The 24,688-nt window shown below is 41.5% G+C and overlaps 1 protein-coding gene across 1 annotated transcript in view; it reads left to right on the top strand.

Annotated features, from left to right (window-relative positions):
* Positions 1-24,688, top strand: part of ccdc17 (coiled-coil domain containing 17) — a 73,119-nt gene that overhangs the window by 33,385 nt on the left and 15,046 nt on the right. The window contains exons 6-13 of the mRNA XM_078561907.1: positions 1,634-1,761; positions 1,903-2,073; positions 10,438-10,649; positions 11,549-11,634; positions 13,152-13,367; positions 19,022-19,244; positions 21,776-21,886; positions 22,334-22,485. Coding sequence (XP_078418033.1) covers positions 1,634-1,761; positions 1,903-2,073; positions 10,438-10,649; positions 11,549-11,634; positions 13,152-13,367; positions 19,022-19,244; positions 21,776-21,886; positions 22,334-22,485 — 1,299 coding nt within the window. The remainder of the gene's footprint in view (positions 1-1,633; positions 1,762-1,902; positions 2,074-10,437; positions 10,650-11,548; positions 11,635-13,151; positions 13,368-19,021; positions 19,245-21,775; positions 21,887-22,333; positions 22,486-24,688) is intronic.

The following is a 24,688-nucleotide window of genomic DNA, read 5'->3' as shown; positions in this document are numbered from 1 at the left end:
CCTTGAAATAGTTGATTCACCATTCTTACCTGTGCAACTTTAAGAAAAAAGTGTCCAAAATTCCATTCATAGTAGTAAGTCTAGACTTAATATTGAGCTATATAAATTTTAAGCAACTTGTGTCAATAATTAAAGGTCCTTCAGATGAATGAGTGAACTTAATTAGAATGGGCTGAATTGTCTACTTCTGTTTCTATATTCCTATGATTGTCCAAATGGATGGAAAGTCAGTTTGGTGAACTTTGCACCTACTCAACCTCCTTCCCAGGGTTCTGGCAAGTTTCTCAGGTTCAATCAAATTTATGCTTTATGGGCAGGTTCCCAGCAGGATTTCCAACTTCTGGGGTGGTGCGGAAGGTGAAAGGAAGTGAGAACTTCAGCCCTTAAGTGCCCCAGCAGTGGAGTGGGACTGGCCGTCTATCAGGCAACTGAAAAGAAGTGCCAACTTTTAAAATAATTTGAAGATTTGTGCTGTGCGGGAGTAATTTTTAAACTCCCTTCATCTCACCATAGCAAGGCCAAACGTCAGAGATATAACATGCTGCTGTTCAATGATATTATAGTAGTAATGATAGAAAAAGATGATTTATGATATCATCCGACCATCACCACACTCTTGGAATGTTCCAATTTATTTATTGGTCACATCAGCTCCAGCTCAAATTTCCAGATAGGGTGTCCATTGGTAAGGAGCTAGTATAATAGCTTCCCGACTGTCCCAGGTCCATTCAGAGCCAGCAGAAAGTGAGAGAAAAATCTTGCTTCAGTGTTATTGTTGACAAATGTCTCAAATTGTTAGATACCTAAATTGCAGATGACCACTTATCCTGTCCAGTTCATTTTCCTGTTTCGCTTTGCAACAAAACACTAATAGCAAATTTAAAACTTCCAAGTGAGTAATGAAACTCTTTGGACCAGGCTGGTTTGATGTTTCACCAGGTTGCAGAAGCATTGGCTTAAAATTTAGCCCTAATTGATGACGTAGTGAATGTAGATTACTGTTAACTTGGAGCTAAGTAATGAAAACTTACTTTCACATTGCCGGCAGAAAAGGACGAAGGAGATGAAAGGACAGTTAGTTAATGAACTTAGCACCCAAAGCACCAACTGAATAACATTTCATTGCTTACTAACTACTAGTGGAAGGTCAAAGAACAGAAAAATTAGAGGAATATTTTTTGACAGTGATTTATTCGAACATGAAATTCCCTACCATACATAGTAGATAAATATTTGAAGAAGAAAAATGTAAAAGGGTTTGGAAGAAGAGCGGGGAATGGAACTAAATCAATGAGCTTTGAAAGAGATGGCACTGGAGTGATGGGCTCAATTGCTGTGTCCTGCTCTGTAAAATTTCAGAATTCTACTAATATTATCTTTTAATAAAAACAGAAAATGCTGGAAATATATAGCAGCTCAGTCAGCTGCTGAAATGAAAAAAGGCAAATGATGTTGTTCTGGGTGTATACCTTTTACTGGGCTTAATGGTGGCAAAATATACAGGGCCTGACTTTTCAGAGGATTGCTTTCTTGTTGCAAATGCAGTAGAGGCATTTAAGGAATATTAAAGCTGGAGGCTTAACACACTACAGTAAAGTAAAATCTATATTTCCACATCATGATTTCTTCCCAGTGCACTGAAACTAGTCTACCTTCAGAGTGGTGGCAATGATCCTGCTATTCTGGCACAGATACATGGCCTTCAGGCAGAGGCTCAACATCTGGAAAAGTCTACACGACCACCAAAGGAGAAAAAGAAAAGTGCGTAGAAATCAGTGTCAAATTTGTTTTGTTTGTTTTATTTTAGAGAAAATGACTGTTCTTGAAGAAGAAATACTTGTTGCCAAAGAGATAAAATACAAATGTCTAACTGAGATCTGTTACATTCATTGCACATTACAGAGCATGAGTCACCACACAAATCACTGGATGCTGAACTCCTAGCTGTGGAACTCGAGAACCGGCGCCTGGAAGATGAAATTTTGAAACTAAAGCTTCAGCGAGGAAGGAGGAACCCTGATGATGGTAGGTCTTGGACTTTCAGAAATGAGCCTCATGCACATGGTTATCCACTACAAAAATAATTTAACATAATGTTAATGAGTACTTATAGATGAACAGCCTACTGTTTAGATAATTGCAGACCTGATTAAGTAATCGCTAAACTTTGACATTGCTAAAGTATAGTTGCACCTGTGTACTTTTTTAAAGGAATCTTTCCAGTCAAATGCTGTGCAAGAAAACAAAACCTATAATTGAACAGTGATGCTGAATTGAAAGATGTGCAGTTACTGAGTTTTAATGCACTGGTCTTAACGTTAGAACTCCCACTTGTTAATTGTGTATGTGCTGTACTTTGAGTTGTGTCCATTTAAAATGTTGCAATTTCATTTACTGTCATTTTCATTCCTTAAATCTTGTTGGTAAATCTGAAATAAAGAATGGAAAAACCAAATCCTATATGTTACTAATGATTGTAATTTTAGAAACATTTAATAAAAATATAATTTGAATAGGAAAAGTTGTCTGTTGTTAATAAGATATTTCATTCAATATGAAGAAAAATATTAATTACTTAAGGAAGCATGGGTTGCGAGAAGACCATTCAATCCATGAACACGGGTCTTTCTACAGGCCATGTATAGCCCTCTGTATCCATTTAATCGCATAAGGAGAAACTCTGCAAAGTGTTTTCCTGTCCCTTCCTTTAAGGTAAATTGCATTCTATGTTATTAGCAATAAGACCCCTCATTCTACTTACCGCATTCCGTGATTTCTCACATTCATGTCTATTTTCCCTGTCTTCCGGATGACAAACTGATTAGCGTACTACTCGGATGAAGCCAATCATAAACGAGATTTGTTTTACATGCAAACAATCTCCCTTTCTTTTTCTTTTGGCCTTTTTTTGTCCTTCTCTCTACCCCCCCTCCCCTTGTCATCTAGCCATGGCATATTTCTTTTCTCCTCAGGTACTTGCCATCTTGATCCTTACCCCAGTTCATTAGTGCTCCTCTGCTTCCTACTCTTGCCATGGTCACATACATGAATGCATTTGAATAAACCCTATATGCCTCTCCTGCCAGTTTCTAGAGTTGCAACAGTCCAAACTTTCTTTGTGAGTCCAAAAGGAGCACTCCAGCTCCATTGAGCCTCACAAACATAATTTTATACTTACCTCTGCTGAGTGTCTTCCAAGTTTTACCAAGCGGAGCATTTTCACAGCTTATCTCAGTAACCTCTTACTGTGCTACAACCTTCATTACACTCTCCATTCCTCTGATTCTAGCCTCTTGTGCAACTCCCCCACCCCCCTTCATTTACTGCCTATTATACTCCATGCTTTGGGATTCTCTCCCTAAACTCCATCTTCTTCCTTCTTCCGGACCCTCCTTAAAACCCAGTTCTTTGACCAAGGTTTTAGTCATCTGATTTAATGTCTCCTACTTTGGCTCTTTCAATCTTTTTTTATGCCTCCAAGATTCACCTCGAGATATTTTTCTACATTGAAGGCACTATATAAAAATATTGTTGCTTGATAAAACCCAAGGTGTTCACGGAACTCTACTCTGATTGTTCATGTAAAAATGTTACTGGTGCAGGGATGGTATCAGAACCTTGCTTTTGTTGCAAGTTAATAGTGGGGGTGGGGGGGGGACAAAAATAAGAAATCAATACATTTGGAAACAGAAGTTTGTACAATGGATGTTCTTTTAAATGGGCTTCAGAATACAAAAATAAAAGTACCAAGGGGTCAGATCGACTAATCTAATGCAAAGTCTTGCTGATATTCATGACTCAACCAGTTACCATCTGCTACACTGCTATGCAGGTCATCTGGCCTTGAAATTTGTTTGGAGGAAGAGGATTCCAGAACACAAAATGCTGGTGTCTGGAATTCACATAATAAACATTATTGCTTAAAGAGATCACAGTGTACTGACATTAACCTTAATTATATTTCACTTAAAATAGACTATATGAAGAATGAATCTTGTATTGGACAAAAGAATACCTCAGAGGCACATCTTTTAAGCAATGTAATTCATGAAGCAATTAATCCCTGTTTCAACCTTGAGCAATGAATGAAATGTGAAAGGGTCAGAAAATGTGGAGTTTAGTCTCAAAGAGAGTTTGCTTCAAGGTGCAGTTGTCATTAGTTTCTTGTCTAAAATTAATACATGTGTGATGTGAGTAAGGGTAGTTTGAGAGAATTTGGCGTTAATGAAATTTAAAGCTAACACTATCTACATTTTTAAGTTAGACACAGAGGAATGGCAGTGCAGGAGACTTTCAATGTGCGTGGCGTGTGAAATGTGGACCAATCATGGAGCCTCAGTCTATTCAAGGTGCACATTTGCATTATTTGTTGGAAAATTGAGTCTCTGAGGCAAAGGGCCTCTGTGTTTAAGCAGCCAATTGCCCACAAGTCTCTGTATCAGAGAAGTGAGGCATTTCTGGATCATACTCTCCAGAATGTAGCCACCCAAAATACGAGGTCACCAGTTATGAAGATATCAAAGGTTAACTCCATATCATCACCTGGCCATGGTGAATGGTATATACCCAAAGTGAATGGAATACACATAAGGAGGTTGCAAGACCCTTGCTATTCTTTCACAAGAGTGCACAACAGTCCAGTAAAGGACCAAGCTTGAGTAAAGGACAAAGTATCCCACATTTGGAAATTGTGAATGACTGCAGAAGTATCTATTTCCAGAGTTTGGGTGGAATATTTGGTTACGTAGATAATTGGTCATTTATTCATGCAGGTCATAGAAACATACATAGAAAATAGGAGCAGGAGTAGGCTATTTGGCCCTTCGAGCTTGCTCCGCCATTCATTATGATCATGGCTGATCATCCAACTCAATAAAATAAAAGCAAAATACAGCGGATGCTGGAAATCTAAAACAAAAACAAAAATTGCTGGAAAAACTCAGCAGGTCTGACAGCATCTGTGGAGAGGAAGACAGAGTTAACATTTCAAGTCCGTATGACTCTTCATCAGAACTAAAGAGAAATAGAAATGTGGTGAAATATAAGCTGTTTAAGGAGGATTGGACTGGATGAGGCTGGATAGAGGGCAGTGATAGGTGGAGGCTAAGGGGAGATTGCCAAAGATGTCATAAATAAAAGGTCAAAGGGGTGTTGATGGTGGTGATATTAACTAAAGGATGTGCTAATGGTGACATTAAGGGTAGAAAGCAGGATGAGCAAGTGACAGTTGGCCCTAGTGGGGGTGGGGTGGGGGGAGGGGATCGAAATCAGCTAAAAGGTGGAGATAAAACAATGGATGGAAATAAATAATAATAGAAATACGTGGGAATAGAAAAATATATATATTGAAAAATATAATAATTATTAGAAAAAAGGGGACCAAAAAGGGGGTGGGGATGGAGGAGAGAGTTCATGATCTGAAGTTGTTGAACTCAATGTTAAGTCCGGAAGGCTGCAAAGTGCTTAATCGGAAGATGAGGTGCAGTTCCTCCAGTTTGCGTTGAGCTTCAGTGGAACATTGCAGCAGGCCAAGGACGGACATGTGGGCATGAGAGCAGGGTGGAGTGTTGAAATGGCAAGCGACAGGGAGGTCTGGGTCATGCTTGCGGACAGATGGAAGGTGTTCTGCAAAGCGGTCACCCAGTCTACGTTTGGTCTCTCCAATGTAGAGGAGACCGCATTGGGAGCAGCGAATGCAATGGGCTAAATTGAGGGAAGTGCAAGTGAAGCACTGCTTCACTTGAAAGGAGTGTTTGGGCCCTTGGATGGTGAGGAGGGGTAAGTAAAGGGGCAGGTGTTGCACCTTCTGCGGTTGCATGGGAAGGTGCCATTGGAGGGGGATGAGGTGTAGGGGGTGATGGAGGAGTGGACCAGGGTGCCCCCGAGGGAACGATCCCTGGGGGTGAAGGGAAGATGTGTTTGGTGGTGGCATCATGCTGGAATAGCCTGCTCCCACTTTCTCCCCATATCCTTTGATCCCTTTCAACCCAAGAGCCAAATCCAACTCCTTCTTGAAAACATACAATGTTTTGGCGTCAACTACTTTCTGTGGTAGCGATTTCCACAGGTTCACCACTCTCTGGGTGAAGAAATTTCTCCTCATCTCAGTCCTAAATTGTCTACCCCGTATCCTCAGACTGTGACCCCTGGTTCTGGACTCCCCCACCATCAGTAACATCCTTCCTGCATCTACCCTGTCTGGTCCTATTAGAATTTTATTGGTTTCTATGAGATCCCCCCTCGTTCTTCTGAACTCCAGCGAATATAATCCTAACTGACTAAATCTCTCCTCATAGGTCAATCCCGCCATCTCAGGAATCAGTCTGGTAAACCTTCGCTGCATTCCCTCTATAGCAAGAACATCCTTCCTCAGATAAGGAGACCAAAACTGCACCCAATATTCCAGGTGTGGTCTCACCAAGGCCCTGTACAATTGCAGCAAGACATCCCTGTTCCTGTACTCGAATCCCCTAGCTATTAAGGCCAACATACCATTTGCCTTCTTTACCGCCTGCTGCACCTGCATGCTTACCTTCAGCGACTGGTGTACGAGGACACCCAGGTCTTGTTGCACATTCCCCTCTCTCAATTTATAGCCATTCAGACAATAATCTGCCTTCCTGTTTTTGCTACCAAAGTGGATAACCTCACATTTATCCACATTATACTGCATCTGCCATGCATTTGCCCACTCATTCAGCTTGTCCAAATCACACTGAAGCATCTCTGCATCCTCCTCACAGCTCACCCTCCCACCCAGCTTTGTGTCATCTGCAAAGTTTGACATATTACATTTAGTTCCCTCAGCTAAATCATTAATATATATTGTGAATAGCCGGGGTCCCAGCACCGATCCCTGCGGTACCCCACTAGTCACTGCCTGCCATTTGGAAAAAGACCCATTTATTCCATCTCTTTGTTTCCTGACTGCCACCCAGTTTTCTCTCCATCTCAATACACTACCCCCAATCCTATGCGCTTTAATTTTACACGCCAATCTCTTATGTGGGACTTTGTCGAAAGCCTTCTGAAAGTCCAAATAAGCCACATCCACTGGCTCCCCCTCATCAACTCTACTAGTTACATCCTCGAAAAATTCCAGTAGATTTGTGAAGCATGATTTCCCTTTCGTAAATCCATGCTGACTCTGTCTGATTCTGCCACTGTTTTCCACGTGCTCAGCTATTAAATCTTTTATAATGGACTCTAGAATTTTCCCCACTACTGACATCAGGCTGACTGGTCTATAATTCCATTTTCTCTCTACCTCCCTTTTTAAATAGTGGGGTTACATTAGCTACCCTCCAATCTGTAGGAACTGTTCCAGAGTCTATAGAATCTTGAAAGATGACCACCAATGCATCCACTATTTCTAGGGCCACTTCCTTAAGTACCCTGGGATGTAGATTATCAGGCCCTGGGGATTTATCGGCCTTCAATCCCATCAATTTCCCCAACACCATTTCCCTACTACTTCTGATTTCTTTCAGTTCCTCCCTCTCACTAAACCCTGTGTTCCCCAACATTTCTGGCATGTTATTTGTGTCCTGCTTTGTGAAGACAGAACCAAAGTAAATTTATTTCCATCCATTGTTTTATCTCTACCTTTTAGCCTATTTTGATTCTGCCCCCCACCCCACCCCACCCCCACTAGGGCTATCTGTACCTTGCTCGTCCTGCTTTCTACCCTTAATGTCCCCTTTAGCACATTCCTTAGATAATATCACCACCGTCAACACCTCTTTGTTCTTTTGTCCATGACATCTTTTTGGCAATCTCCACCTATCACTGGCCCTCTATCCAGCTCCACCTATCCCACACACACCCCCCAAACCAGCTTATATTTCACCTCTCTTCTATTTTACCTTAGTTCTGATGAAGAGTCATTTGGACTCGAAATGTTAACTGTGTTTCTCTCCGCGGATGCTGTCAGACCTGCTGAGTTTTTCCAGGTATTTTTGTTTTTGTTCTAGATTTCCAGCATCTGCAGTGTTTTGCTTTTACCAAAGTATGTTATTTAGTTGGTCAGCCATTTCTTTGTTCCCCATTATAAATTCCCCTGTTTCTGACTGTAAGGAACCTACATTTCTCTTCACCAATCTTTTTCTCTTCACTTACCTATAGAAACTTTTACAGTCTGTTTTTATGTTCCCCGCAAGCTTACTCTCGTACTCTATTTTCCCCTTCTTAATCAATCCCTTGGTCCTCCTTTGCTGAATTCTAAACTGCTCCCAATCCTCAGGTCCGTTGTTTTTTTCTAGCCAATTTGTATGCCTCTTCCTTGGATCTAATACTACCTCTAATTTCCCTTGTAAGCCATGGTTTGGCCACCTTTCCTGTTTTACATTTCGTCAGACAGGATTAAACAATTATTGCAGTTCACCCATGCACTCTTTGAATGTTTGCCATTGCCTATCCACCGTCATCCCTTTAAGTAACATTTCCCAATCCATCGTAGCCACCCAGCGCCTCATACCATCGTAGTTTTCTTTATTAAGATTCAGGACCCTAGTCTGAGAATCAACTACGTCACTCTCCATCTTGATGAAGAATTCTATCATATTATGGTCACTCATTCCCAAGGGGCCTCACACAACTAGATTGCCAATTATTCCTTTCTTGTTACACAATACCCAGTCCAGGATTCTCTCTAGTTGGTTCCTCAATGTATTGGTCCAGAAAACCATCCCCGTATACACTCCATGTCCTTAGACATGTTAATAGAGAATAACTGATGCCACGAGGGCTATTGACAAGCTACTCAGGGAAAACAGGATCAGGATGAAACAGCATAAAGCTGATGCAAACAGTCTAGTTCTGGCAACTGTAGAAGTTGCTGACCAAATTTAAGATCTAGGACTCCCCAGGTGTGAAGAGACTCTATGGCCCAAAATGATTTCAGGCAGAAGGCTTGATCGGCTCCAAGCACCAGCATGTGACACAGCAGATAATTCTAGTGTTTCAGAATTCAGGGAGCCCTATATGGGGAGGTGAAGGCATAGTGGTATCATCACTGGACTAGTAATCCAGAGACCCAGAGTAATGCTCTGGGGACCTGGGTTTGAATCCCACCACGGCAGATGGTGAAATTTGAATTCAATAAAAATCTGGAATTAAAATTCTAATGACCATGAAACCATTGTCAATTGTTGTTAAAAACCCATCTGGTTCACTAATGTCCTTTAGTGACATTAAAGGATTATTCTCATCTCTTTGGCCTGTTGTTGTATGACTAGATATTGGGCAATTAAGATATACTCCTGATCATGGGGGACACTGGGTTTGTTTATGCAAGAAACTGAACCCAAGACTATCTAGTACATGAAGTGTTAAATAAAAATATGGACAGAATACTTGACTTTAAAATAGTGTCTCAATGACATCTGTCTGCCCTCGTCCAGTTATCCCAAGCCTTCTAACTCCACTTGGCACCAAGACTCAACTCTCCATGTGCAATACCATAGGGAATCGATTATTATTATTTGTTGATATTAAATAGCAATTTGAGAATGAGAGTTGATTGAAGTATCAGACTTTCTCTGCACTACAGGCTGGGAAATTGGGGGACACAGAATTGATGCTCTGCAGCTTCACTGTAGGTGGAACAGTGGAATTGTAGAATTATACATCACAGAAGGAGGAAACTTGGCTTATTGTCCTGTGCCAGTTCAGTGAAAGAGCTATCCAATTAAACCTACTTCCTTGCAAATAGCTTGCAATTTTTATCTTTTTAAATATATATCCACTTCCCTTTTGCAAGTTATTGAATATGCTTCCAAATCCCTTTTGAGCAACAGATTCCAGAGACCATGACAATTTTACACATATTACCACTATAAATGTGGGCATAGGAATTCATAATAGAAAATGCTGATACAAACCTTTGACAAAAATGTGACAACAGGATGTTAGGACTATGTTTCAGGAGGTGTCTTGTAAGTTTTTTAACATTCATAGATGTTGAATGTTTTACTCTGCCACTGCCACCACAGCTAGATCTGAACCACCACACTTGGATGCCTCTCATTAGTGAGGACTGTTCATTGTTGTGATAGGAAAGAAGCATTTTATTTCGAGAAAAAGTTTAAGCCCTCCTGTCTGTTTAGTGTTTCTGAGTCAGTGATCAATAACTTCTGTTACTGAGCAAATCTATCCAGTTTATTTATAAGAACATGTTTTATTGTTGGGGAGTTTGCAAAGAATGATGGAAATTGTTTTTATTTTAATAGATCTTTATATAGCACCCCAACAAGCTAAAATGATCAAATTTTGTTTCTCTCCTGTGTGTCATGATCCTTGTCCACCACTTAGATGTTCATGTGTGTGAGGAGCACTGTAAAAATTCAAGTTATTGTTATAGAAAAGTTCACTCGCCAGAATATTGTATTTGAGTGATTATATAAAAAAAAAATAAAGTTTTCTTCTGTTTTGCTTTAGAATTGGAAAAGGAAATGCAGGAGATGCACCGTGAACACATAAACAAAGTGAGTGACCTGCAAGGAGAAATTGAGATGCTGAAAAGTGAAGCCAACAGAATGCGAATGCGAAGAGGGTTAAGATCACCTCCACATCTGCTCCCACCTCCACCTCCACCTCCACCCCCACCCCCACGTCCAGCTCTGAACCAACACATTCAGGTGCCTCACATGGTAAGAGCAACTCTTTGCTTTGCTGGTTAAAAAAAAATTGTGAAATTTCTTGAAGCGTTTTAAGGTTTCCTACCTTTTTGATAATTTTGGTGGAACCAGTAGAGAGATTTTATCAGTAGCTATTATTTAAGTAAATTTGTGCAGTATATTTATAAGAATTATTTTCATAACTGGGGAGTTGATCAGATATTCACAGAATATACCATTTGGAATAAGTATATGGAAATTTTCATTATTTTCACTAAACATTCACGCTATTTGCACATTGGTCCTGGTGTTGTTAATCCTTTGAGTTCTGTTATTTTACAAAATTAAATCATAATCCATAGCGTAAAGAGGCACATAATTTGTGGACATTTTTGTAAAAGCGTATGAATGATTGTGATTTACCATCCTCTCTCAAAAAAGAAGCTTAAAAAAAAACATAGTTACTATGTATTTTCTTCCTTGTAACTTATCCCTTACCTTGATTCTTTCCACCCACTTTTACCACAAATCTTAGTTTCCACCCAACCCAGAATGGTGGGATAAAAATCTCACCTTACAAAACAAAATTCGATCACAAACAGCTGATATCCTGCATCCAACTGAGCAAACAGCACAAAACTGCTCACAGTTCATGACATGTTCAGTATTGTTAAGAGACCATTAAGGATTACTGTGATAGAAATTTTTTAAAAATCTAGACAATAAGGTTAGGATTAAGGCACACAGTGTTGACAAAGAGACAAGTTTGCAAGTATCAAATGTATACTAAACCTAACCTGAAAATGTTAATACTGAAGCATCCAAATTGGTTGGATTAACTCATTGCTAGCGTTTCACACAATGTTGAAGTCAAAGTATTTGCAAAAAGTGTGAACACTTTAAACAAATCCCACTGATTGAATGTTTCATAGGACCACGTCAGACCTCAGACACCAATGATTGCCAAACATTTACTGGATCCTCCAGATGCTTTAGGACCTGCACCCTATGACCCAGCGTAAGTACCAACATTCTTGCATCTCTCAGATTTAATTATTTGTACTTTCTGTGGTGTCCAATTGGTACATAGCACACCATTTTTAACCAATGTCCTACCCTTAAGAGTTAATTTTTCAGCCGTAGGCCATGTTGTGTTCCAACATAGAAGTATACTTTAATTTTCCTTGTGAATAATTGATGGCCATTTCCACCAGTGGATTAAGTTTTTATGTTTTGAAAGCTCTCTATGCCCCAGTGGTCTGTGTTTTCTTCTTTGCTTGTTGTGAGCTTGATAGTTGACAGATGACAAACTACCAGTCCTCTCAGCTCCCATACTGGGCATCAACTGACTTGTATTTCCACTCCACTTTCTACTGGCCTTTCTGTTCTATTTTCCTTTATCTGCCTTGCAAACATGGACAACTGATGAGTTTTTAGACTAATCAGCCTTTCTGCTGTGCCTTGCGCAACCTCAGAATCTCCTCCCTCTTCCCCTCTCAGCTCACTTACATGGTGGGATTTGCTTAGCTCCAACTGCTCTGCTGGACTTCACCTGCCCTATATGAGTCCACTGACTCATGACAGGGCAAGAAGTCATGAAAGGAAAAGCCTAATTGTCATCAATGATTTTTCATTAAGTTGCTATGGTAAGACGTTGGATTTGGGTAGCTGCAGAATGCATTGCAGCTTAGACCCCAGCCTAACTTCAGCCTTTATATCTCTCTGCCTCTCCTTTCCCACTCAGAAAATCTTTTAAGTTATTGAACTGGCCATGGCATCAGGAACATTCTAATTTGAGTCCAATGCTTGATGGGGGAAAGGGAAGATGTGTGTCAACTTCTCATGCACCCATTTTCTAGCAAGGTGAGAGTGGCATGGGCAGAAGTAGACAAAGAACTACATTTGATGGGTTCTACGATTACCCATACAGTTAAAGAAAGAAAAAATCCAATAAAAAGATCCAAATGGTGTTAGTTCATCTCCAGATCAAATTAACATTGGATTAGTGTGTGCTTGAAATGCACGTATGCAGCTAAAGGTTACACCACATGCATCCTATATCAAACTTCTTTTGCAGCACGCCATAAATTATACCATCTATCACAGAGGCTCCAGTATCCAAATTATTTGAAGATGACAGGCCGCTTCCCATTCCTTGCTGCAGAATGTGTGGAGATTTAAAAAAATTCAACTTAAAAGCCCCAAACTGCTTTTGTTAATGATCTTTTCATGTTTAATTTTAGAAAAGAAATGACTGCGCTGTTTATATGACACAGTTTACACTATGCAATACAAGACAATTTCTAAGTGCAATCATGGCAACTCAAAAGCACACTGGAAACAGATGTTAATGCACTAGGGGCATTTAAAAATGACATTTTACATCACTAAACAGAATTTTGAAAATAACACCTTTACATATAATGCATGGCCTCCCTTCTGCTACAGGTTGGATATTTTAGCTACAAAACTATTCTTGAATTTGATATGTAAAAAATAAATTGTCTGTTTCATAACTGATATTTTTGATTTCAGGGCAGGGTTTGTTGTCTTTTATGATTTTCTTCTTGGCCTTGCCCCAACATATCGCCTTATCCGCTTGGTTACTGGCTTGTATAATAATGGACAGGAGATGGGGAAGCCATCTGCCTTACCTACAGTGTACTGTGAAATGGGAGTTGGGCCTCACTACATGTCTGAAGGACTCAAAGGCAACTTTGGAATATTATCTGCAAAGCAGCCAGTGCCAAGGTAATGGTGATATATATCATGCACAGAATGTATGTGCTGTCTTACTGCCCATAATCAATTTGTTTTGTTTGGAAAGAGGAGCCTTTTCTTATCCTTGGAGTGTGTATTGCATTTACTTTTTTTAGCAGCAAGCTTTTGTGAGCTTAAAATCAAGTAGGTTGTTTATTATCCCAAATTAATGCAATGGAACACATTCGGTCTCTAGCACGTGCATACACATGGTCACACACGTGCACGCATGGGCACTCAAAAATTGGATATAGATAAAGATAGTACACTTTACATATTTCAGTTAATTTGGTATCTGATTTACGATTTCCAGTCTCCCACAACGCAGGCCTGTGGTTTCTTAAATGGATTTGATGATTTAAAGTTGAAGTGAGGATCTTGTAAAATGAAGGGTTCACTACAGATCATGAGGCTTCTTTTAGTCAAATATATAGGCGGTTTGTTCTCAGGTGAACTTTGAAACTGGAACAGGTTAAATACTTTGGCTGCTTGATGACTTGTAGCTAGTTTCAGATTGTGGTTCTCAGACTGGCTGACGCCTGATGATTCTGAATGGATCTGCTGGGTGTTAATGTTGAAGTTGTGTTGCAATAGAATGTATGCTTAAAGTTGGTCATTAAGCACAGCTGTCCCCATTTGGGGAAGGATTGGGGAATCATTGCAAGAGGATATAAACCAGTTCACTCTGAGTGTCTAGGAGGAACTGGGAGAGTCTGTGACTTTACTTTGCTGTCATAGATATAATATTTTAAGGTACATGCTAGTTTCAGACCCATTCTTCCTCAGCATACAATTGTTGGAATTAACACGGGGTCCTGGGGTAATAAGGGTGCAGTCCCTGAAACCAGCTTTGATCATATGAACACCGGGTTCACGCTCCTGAGGCCCATCCAGTCTAGTTTGGGTGAGAGGAGGCCATTGTGACACCAAGAGAAATTGATAGTGGCCATTGAGTTTCAATCTTTCCTTTTATCTGGTATGAAATATGGAGGCATGCAGTCTGGCCCATCCTTAAACAATGTGATGTGTGAATTCTACAAATGGCTGTGAGTTATGCCCACCTATGTCCATATTTAATTAGATATTCGCTGGAGACATGGGGATGGTGAGTTCCAGACCCCCAACACCATCTGGCTGAAAAAAATTCTCCTCTATTTCCCTATAACCCTTCTCTCAGTTACATTATATTTATGTCTCTTGGTTATTGATCTCTCTGCTAAGGAAAATAGATCTTTCCTATCCACTTTATCTAGGCCTCGCATAATCTTTACATCTCAATTCAGTCTCCCCTCAGTCTCCTCTGTTCAGATATATGAGACACTGTCACGTTAGTATCATTCATGCTGGATCAGAGGCTCTGGTCTGTTATGATATATAATACCCATTCTTAACAATGCCACTGGTTTGAAGTGACCAAAAAAATGAATTTTGCATCAGTTTACACCATCACTGGATCCTGTACCTTCCCTGCGCTAAAACATATCGATTATCCACCGTCACAGGAACCTCTAGTTGAATTGAATGTATATGCCCCTAATGTTTTACATACTGGTGCTTACCTTTAGTGACATTATGGTTTATATAATCTAGCAACCTGTTGTTGGTACTCTGTCTAGGTGTCTACTACCTGGCTGGAGTAAACAAAAGGGCAAGACATTTGCATGTCCACTGACTGGCCCAATTACTAGTTCAAGGACCGGAAGTTGCAGGGTTTTTTTTGTCCTTTATGCTACAACTAGACATGAGAAAAAGGTGGTAGGAGGATCCAGCTCTTGTTTCATTTGAGACTTAGCAACATGATCATCTATGCATAATGCCACTGCTGGCAGACACTGCCACAGTGCACCCTGTGGTGCCATCTGGTGTGCTATCATGAGATCATTGTGTCATGGTTCTCTCAGTCCAATCCTCAAGGCTGTCAAAGCCTGAGGGGAGAGAGCCCAACCCATATTAGAATCCAAGACTTCAATAACAGCAGTATGCACATTCACAAAATATATTCTGACAGTGCTTGTAGTGTTGGGAGTCTATTCTTGACCATTGCGCAAATGAAAATAATAGACTCAGTTTGCTGTCAGCTGTTGCAGGCTGATTGGATGATTCTTCAATTACTATATTATTTTGTGCTGCCAAAACATTGTTTTAAATACAGACCATGTAAGCTTTGAACCACTTATCAGTGAAAAATGCACACAAGTTGGCCATCCAGTCCATGAATGCCTGCGTATCTACTGCTATATCAGCACCTATTCCTGGTCAACTAGTGTCTGTCTACACAATGCACTCTCCTTTACCTCACCATTTAACACATCCAACCTGGATATATGTGGGATGTTTTAGGGACCACTGGTTCGACTGCTCAAGACCCAGAAAAGATGCATTGCAACCTCCAAATGGGCAAAAAAAAGAACAAATCTGGGTCTGAGATGAGTATAGGAAACTCATTTCATTGAAATGAGACTCGTGCATTCATTTCAAGAACTCACCAGGGCCACCAAAAAAGAAAAGGGCCAATCAGTTTATCAGTGACCTGAATAGGTATTTATAGTGCTATATTGGTTATTACTGCCCTTGTTATTGTGTTTTAAAGTTCACTTAAGAAGTTTAAGTTTCTGTAACACGATGCACTTTGTCATCTGGAGCAATGGATAGTGATGTTAGGGGCTCCATCACATGGCTCACCAGGTGAAATCTCCTGCTCTTGCTGCCTGCCATTGGCATGTGTTGGAAGGATTTGCAGGTTGATACTCAACCTGTTTGGCTGCAATTTGACACTTTGTTTGACCATCAAGTCCAGGGGTGGGACTTGAACCCAGCGCTTCTGGCTCAGAGGCAGAAAAGCTACCTACTGTGCCATAAGACCTCCTGCACCTGTTATAGGCAACAAAATAGGTACAGGGCGTGTATAAAGGCCTGAGCAGTAGACAGACTTTAGTGTCACAGACAGAGTTTATGCGCGGAATTTTATAGCCCCGTCGTCGCAGGGGCGGGGCCAGGGCCGTAAAATGCAGCGAGCCATTCAAAAATCCATTGACTTCAGTAGGACCAGAAAATCCTGCCAGCAGGAGGGGCTGTAAAATTCCTCCCTATGGCCTGAATTTTACCTTTGGTGGGCATGTGCAATTGCCGGGCGTGGGAGCGGTCGGGAAACGGACCCCCGACCATTATCAGCCCCTGACCGAGCCTTAATTGGCCAGCTAGCGTGAAACACATGCTGAAAAGCTAAGCGCTGCCGGGGTCGGGGGCGGGAAGAGTGTGGGCGATGACGTTTCCATGGGCATGGGTGAGCGCTGCAAGAAAGCTCCCTGAAAGCAGACAGCTGCCTCAGGGAGCTGCAGACCTGAAAATGCTAAAATAAAGGTTTAAAAAACTGCAAAAAAATATGTCCATGCATTACAATCAATCACCTGAAAATATAGCTGATAAAAAATGCTGTCCACAGATATTTATTTTTATTTTATTTCATAACGGAAATTTCATCCTTCCTGCCTTTGGATGAGGTGTGATGAAAAGTGCAAAGACTGCCTGGGCGATTCACCTGCCCGCCAACCATAAGGTTGGACAGGCCATAAAAAATCAGAAGCCATTGCGCCATTAATGGTCTTAATTGTCGGTGGACACGCTTCCGACTTTTGCGCATGGCTGCCAAGCAAAATCTCACGTGAGTGCGCGATGACATCAGGACGCTTGCCCGATATTTTTTCGTGTGATTTTATGCCCAGTCGGGTCGGGCGCGCGCCCGCCTGCCGGATGTCAAATTCAGCCCTTGTGTTTATTGTTATCTCGTGACCAAGGTTTTCTTTGTGTGAGGTGCGTGTATTTTCTTACACTCCAAGTGGTTTGTCCTAATTTAAATAAATGTCCTATTACTGAAGTTAAACATTGGGAAGACTAGACCATCATACTTTGCCCAACAACAAACTCTCACCACTGACTCTCTCCCTGTCCCTGCACTACTTTCTCAGGTTGAAACAGATAATTTAAAACGTAGATTTCAGTCCACACCATCTCAATCATAAAGACCTCCTATTTCCATCCATGACATCATCCACCTCCACCCATGTCCTTGGAAGCTGAGCTCATCATGTCTCTGGTTCATGTCACTAAGAGGTGACATGTGGATAAGAAAGAAGAGGGAACAAAGGATACATCCTTAGGGGACACTTGAGGTGACACCTCAGAGGTGGCAAAAGAAAGCTTTGCTGGTGAATGACTGCCTACAATTAGAGGTAGGAGAGGTATCAAGTGAGTGCAGTTGCATAGGACTGGATAAGGGGAGGAGAATACCTGGAACAGAATAGTGTGTTTGACCATGTTGAAGGCTACAAAGAGGTTGTGGAGGCTAAATTGGGCCAATGCACCATATTGAGTCACATAGAATGTCATTTATTATTTTGGTTAGGGGTGTTCTGATGCTGTCCAACGTACTGAAAATTAATTGGCGGGATTCAAATGGGGGTTGTGGGAGAGATGGACATGAATCTGGAAAACAGTACAGGTTGAGCATCCTTTATCCATAAATCTGAAAACCAAACACATCCAAAAACCGCACTTTTTTTTCAACGTCATCGACCTTTAGCGTGGGAAGTCTAGTTGTTTGTCTGCATTGAGGAATACAGTTGACGTTTCGAGTTCGTATGACTCTTCATCAGAACTAAGGAAATAGAGAAATGAGGTGAAATATAAGCTGGTAGAGGGGGGTGGGACAGGTAGAGTTGGATAGGGGCCAGTGATAGGTGGAGGCAAAGAAGAGATTGCCAAAGATGTCATAGACAAAAGAACAAAGGGATGTTGACGGTGGTGATATTATCTAAGGAATGTGCTAATGGGGACATTAAGGGTAGCAAGCAGGCCTTTTGAGAGAGGTAGCTACCAAGGGAAGTTTCTCAACACATTCCAGGGTGTCTCTTTTAACATATATGGGAGGTATAATATTTGGCTGTGGGTTGATATAGGAGTTTTGTTCTGGCAACATTCACCATGCAGCACCCAGCCTGCTTGCTACCCTTAATGTCCCCATTAGCACATTCCTTAGATAATATCACCACCGTCAACATCCCTTTGTTCTTTTGTCTATGACATCTTTGGCAATCTCTTCTTTGCCTCCACCTATCACTGGCTCCCTATCCAACTCTACCTGTCTCACCCCCCTCTACCAGCTTACATTTCACCTCATTTCTCTATTTCCTTAGTTCTGATGAAGAGTCATACGGACTCGAAACGTCAGCTGTATTCCTCTCCGCAGATGCTGTCAGACCTGCTGAGTTTTTCCAGGTACTTTTGTTTTTGTTTCAGATTTCCAGCATCTGCAGTATTTTGCTTTTATGTTTGTCTGCATTGCTTACATTGCAATTTTTGTAGTGAACATGTCAAAAAGAAACTTATTACACATATCCTGTATTTATCATTGAGTGATACATCTTACATCTCTAGCCGTTTTATCTACTTTAGACTATAGCTAGCCTAGGCTTAGGTTATTGCAATGTAATTTTATAAGCGGTATCCAAAAACCAAAACTATCTGAAACGCAAAATGCAGCGGCCCGAGGATTTTGGATAAAGGATACATGACCTCTAACGTGTTCAAAGTGAAAGGTCAAAGACGTCCTTCTTCTAACTTTGTTTTTTGTTTGTATCTGCTGTTAGAGTCCGCCCTTCCCCTGGAATCTCGCTGGTAATTGAGCTTCAAGCTGCAGGAGGCTTTGATCCATATGGCCAGGAAATTCAGCGCCTGATTTCCAGAGGCTGGGCAAAGATTGATATATTTGATAATCATAATCAGGTTAATAGTGGGCGGTGGAAAGTTCCGATACGATCTCTACCAGTAAAACCATCCCTCACAACTGACCAGCTCAATGGAATTCCTCAGGTATATGTAAATGATATATTACCAAACCAAAAATACAACAGGTTATACTTTCCTCTTTGTAGTCTGGGTGCTGCATGGTGAATGTTGCCAGAACAAAACTCCTATATCAACCCACAGCCAAATATTACACCTCCCATATATGTTAAAAGAGACACCCTGGAATGTGTTGAGAAACTTCCCTTGGTAGCTACCTCTCTCAAAGAGCCACCACTAACAAGGAGATTCCAGCACCAGATCAGCTAGCTCAGCTTTCTACAAGCTACAGAAGCAATTGTTTGACAACAGAGCTCCACAATTCAACAAGAGTCCTAGTGTACAGAGCAGTTGTTGTCACCTCACCCCTGTACTGCAGCGTAGCTGTCTATAAGGGACACACAAGAGTGCTAGAGAAATTCCATCAGCAATGCCTCCGCCTCATTCTCCAGATTCAATGGGAGGACTGTCGAATAAATGCTAGTGTTTTTCTGGAAGCTAGCTCCACAAGCATTCAGGCAAAACTCCTGCAAAATCAACTTTGATGGACCGGACACTGTACCTGGATGGCCGGAAAGCATCTCCCTGGTCCAGGTCCTGTATTCTTAACTCTCAAATGGCCATTGTTCCAGTGGAAGACAAAGAAAACACTTCAAAGACACTCTGAAGCTCCCCTTGCCGTGTGCCAGCATTGAAATTAGTGATTGGGCGGAGTGGCAGAGAGGGAAAGAAAAGGAAGCAAATCCTGCACTTTATCTCATGGGACATCCTGCCCCATGCGCTCAAAGATCTGCAGGTCAAGAATCGGCCTGTTCAGCTATGTAAAGATCCGTGGCAAAAATCCGTGACCCTGAGTAGACGACATCCTCAAATCAAGGCACAGTCAATGAATGCAGGTTTAATGCTGGTGATTGCAGGATGCATCTAGATGAGGAAGGTCATTCAGTCCATCTTTGTTGATGTGCCCAGAAAACATCAACAATGTCTCTTTTCCCTCCCCACATCCCCCCACCTTGACTGTCATTCCCAACCACTTTTTAAATCATTCTTTCTGGAAACCTATTCTATCTTTTGATCACTTTTAGTGTGAAAAATAACTAAATTCCACCATCAGTCCTAAATTTGCTTCTCATCTTAAACCTGCAACCTATTGTCCTAGGGCATCATTCAAAATAATGTGCTGCCTGAAATTGTGGGGGAAGAAGATTCAATAATAATTTTCAAAAGGGAATTGGGTATATACTTGAAAGAAGAAATTTGCAGGGTAATGGGGAAAGAGCAAGGAAGTGGAATTAATTGGTCCGCCCTTTTGAAGAACTGGCACAAGTATGATGGACTGAATAACAGCACTGTGAGTGTACCTACACCACATGGACTGCAGCAGTTCAAGAAGGCAGCTCACCACCCCCTTCCCAAGGGCAACTAGGAATGGGTAATAAATGCTGGCCCAGCCAGCGAAGCCCACATCCCATGAATGAATTAAAAAAATAGCCTCCCTCTGTGTTGTATCATTCTATGATCATATAACTTATCCCTAAAAATGGACAAGGAACATTTATTAAAGGAACATTTATTGTCCAACTGAAAGTTGAGTAATAAGCTTGCCAATGTTGCAGAATAGTCACCAGATTGTTGCCAGAAGCCGAATATAGTTTGAAATTCTGTTGGTGATATTTCTATGATCACATTATTATCCCCGAAGTTGATATCTCCAGATTTCACTTTGCCATTGTTGCCCACATGCTCTTTCAGTCGCACAATTATATGGTGTAATTGAAGTGCTGGTAACATTTCAGTTCTTGATCTGGATCTTTTGTATCTGAATTGTGGAATTCACAGTTACAGTGTTGGGTCTGTGGGATGTGGAGGACTGTTACTTTGATCTTCAGTAAACTACCAATCAACAAAAGCATCCTTTCAGACAATTCCACTTGCATCTTTTTTTTTTCTCTGGCATTCTAAGACCAGGACAAGCGATTTCCTCCTATATATGAAAATGTAATATGACTGGTTTCTACATATTCTGGCATAAGATATCTTTCACTGTCTAATTTTCTTATATGTTCCATTATGTAGCAAACTTGAGGTCTTGTCCCACCAGAAAGCCAGTTGTTTCCTCTAATAATCTAACCTATATTTCCATGAGAAGGACTCCAGACCTTTCTCCAATGTTTTTTCCATTTTTGAGTCATTTCTATGTACTTACGTCACATATCTGAATGGCAATTTTGCCACATGTTCTAAAGTGCTGTATTTTCCAGCAAAGTTTTAACTATGCTGTGGCCCAAATGAAAAGCGTTTTTAATTGATTCTATCATTAACTTTAGTTTAACATCAGTTTAGGGACTATTCGTTATTGATAAAAGTTCATAATTTACAGGAGTATTGGTTTGGATTGGGACATGGTGAAGAAGGGACATGTATTTCTTACATGAGCATGCATAGTGAAATAATGCACTTTATAATAATTATTGTGCTTTTAGGAGGGGGGATGAGCAGAAGAAAACTATGTTTTTATGGAATTAATAGATGATTGCCTTTCATTTTCAATGTTTTAGGTTGGCAGTGCTGAAGTCTACCTAAGAGTGTTAAATGCAAGAGATGCTGATGTGCAATCAATGGCTACTATTGATCCTCACAATGCTTCCATGTATCAATATCCACCATTGGTAAGTCCTGCGACAGCACTGCATGGATTTCTGGGTGTCATTGCTAGGCTTACCAGTCCTGGATATGACTGTAACCTAGGAAACTGAGTTGGCATCATATTGGAGTTGGGTTGAAGGGTGAAGGTTCCACATGGACCCCATAGGGATGGTTAAAAAGACATCCAGCCCATTAAATTATGTTTACAATTTTAAGCTTACTATTCAGCCAAGTTTTGTTTTATTTTAATTGGAACTAAATTCAAGCTCCTGTCAGAAAGTTAACAGTTATGTAGGCGTGACAATTTGTGCCAATTTAGCTTTAGTTTCCATTCTACACAACATAATTGCTTACATTTGAAGATAATAGTGCATTGGTAAAGACCATATATACGTTTTGAAAGATCAATTGGACAATAATTTAAACTGTACTCTTTATAAAGTGAATTAACTCGTATGTTTCATTTGCAGATGACAGGCCGCGGTGTTCCTGCTGCTGAAAACCTGCCTCCCCCTCAACACCTCTCTTATCATCGTCCCACAGCTCATTATCTCTCTCTTCCTTCTCATATTGACCTTCCTCCTAATGATGGCCACGCTGACCTCATCAAAACCAATCAAAGGTGAGAGAGAGAAAAAAAGTAAGATCGATCCTTTCCTTGACTACTCCCCACAGAGCTGTCACGATCTGAACATATGACAGTGTTGAGGCTAAAAAGATTAATTTCATTGAGGATCAAAATGACTTAATGAAAGAGACCATTTTTCATGAACATTGCAAATAAGACACTCTCACGTGAGACAATCTATTGAGAAACAGATTTACATTTTGTATTTACAGTGGGTGCATAAAATGTAAATAATACTATTTTGTAGAACTTCATAACACTAAATTTAACAGAGCATTTATAAAAGTATTCTGTCAAAACATACTTTACCCTGTTTCAAGGTCAGTTCAATTATATCATTGTGACAGATCACATCACATTTACTACTGATTTATTGTATCTGATTTTATTTTTAATAAAAATGTTTTAAACTCACATGAAAAATGTTGTGTTGTAATAGACAAAATAACAAGAATCAAATGTTTTTGAAGAGACTGTTGTAAGGTCTAACTCACTGATGCTTTAACTACAATATCAGTCTGCAGTAAAACCTACCATTTATACATAAGATCATAAGAAATAGGAGTCGGAGCCATTTGGCCCTTTGAGCCGGCTTCACCATTCAACAAAATCATGGCTGATCTTCCTGTATTTCACCTTCCCACAATATCCCCATATTCCTTGAGTCCCTTCATACTCATGTGGCAGAATGTTCTGCTTGACGTGCGGGGGGTGGGCGCGCAATGAAGTTCGACGCGCGACTGCCATTAATTAACGGGCTAGTCAAGGCTCTTAAATCGTCAATTGATGGTGATTTTCAGGCGCCTGTGTGATCTTCGGGTTGGCGCACAGGCGCAATGGGCAGGCGGGTAAGAGACTTTTTAATCAAACTCATCCATGGGCGGGATAAGAGGGCTCAGTGGGGTTGTCAATCTGGTCTGTCAGTATTTATTGCAGAAAGTTTTTTAAACTTGCCTGTGTGATCTGTAGCAGTTCAGAATGAATTCCAGCAGCTTTCTGTGTACTTTTAACCTTCAGGTCAGCACTCTTCAGTCAGAAATCTTTATCGGGCCTGCAGCTTTCCGGAGGCCTCCCTTTAGCCTGAGCATGGGTTCTGACATGTCCAATGGAGGCAGCTCCTCTCAGGAGGAAGGGAGGGCTAGAATAAGGAGGAGGCCAGGACTGCACATTCAGCCTCCAGGGGAGCCACCTTTGGGAATACAGGCGTAGGCACAAGGGGCGCAGGGCCAAGAGATAGCCCAAGGTGGAAGGGGCTGCAGAAGACACCACTATCCTGCTGCCAGGGTATACAGGCGATGAAGCAGCTACCTCAATATGACTGAGTTGCAGTGCTGAAGGAGACTGTCAAGGGAGATAGTGCACTACGTCTGTCAGATGGTTGGCCCTGAGATCTCTCCTAACTCTGTGGGCGGACACCCCGTGCCAGCGGTTCTGAAGGTCACAGTTGCCCTCAACTTCTATGCCTCTGGTTCCTTCCAGGGCTCAGTGGGTGATCTTTGCGGTGTCTCCCAATCAGCTGTCCACACTTGTGTCAAGCAGGTCACAGACGCTCTGTTCAGCCGTGCATTGACCTTCATCCACTTATGGTGGGACCAGGCAAGCCAGACACAGCGAGCCAGAGGCTTCGCGGCGATTGCTGGCTTCCCCCGTGCCCAGGGTGCTATAGACTGCACATATGTGGCCATCAAGGTGCCAGCAGGTGAGCCCGGTGCCTTCGTCAACAGGAAGGGCTTTCACTCCATGAACGTGCAGATAGTGTGTGATCACAGGATGCAGATTCTGCAAGTTTGTGCAAGGTACCCAGGCAGCTCCCATGATGCCTACATCCTCAGACACTCCCAGGTGCTGGGGCTCTTCAGTGCTCTGGCTCGGCTTGATGGATGGCTGCTGGGTGACAAGGGCTATCCCCTCAGAAGGTGGCTCATGACGCCTCTCCTCCATCCAATATCAGAAACTGAGCAGCACTACAATAGGAGCCACGTCTCCACGGGGGCTGTGGTGGAGAGAGCCATCGATCTTCTCAAGATGCGCTTCCGATGCCTGGACTGCTCAGGGGGCGCACTCCAGTACCCCCCAGATCGTGTGTCAGTGATAGTGGTTGCATGCTGTGCTCTCCACAATCTTGCGCTGGAAAGGGGGGACGCAGTGGACGATGAAGACGTTGACGCAGTGGATTAGGCTGCACACGATGAGTCCA

The sequence above is a fragment of the Cetorhinus maximus genome, chromosome 17 (assembly GCF_964194155.1).
Source record: "Cetorhinus maximus chromosome 17, sCetMax3.hap1.1, whole genome shotgun sequence".
NCBI classification, from domain to species: domain Eukaryota; kingdom Metazoa; phylum Chordata; class Chondrichthyes; order Lamniformes; family Cetorhinidae; genus Cetorhinus; species Cetorhinus maximus.
Note: the sequence above shows the minus strand (reverse complement) of the source record. Positions and strands in the feature narration are given on the sequence as shown.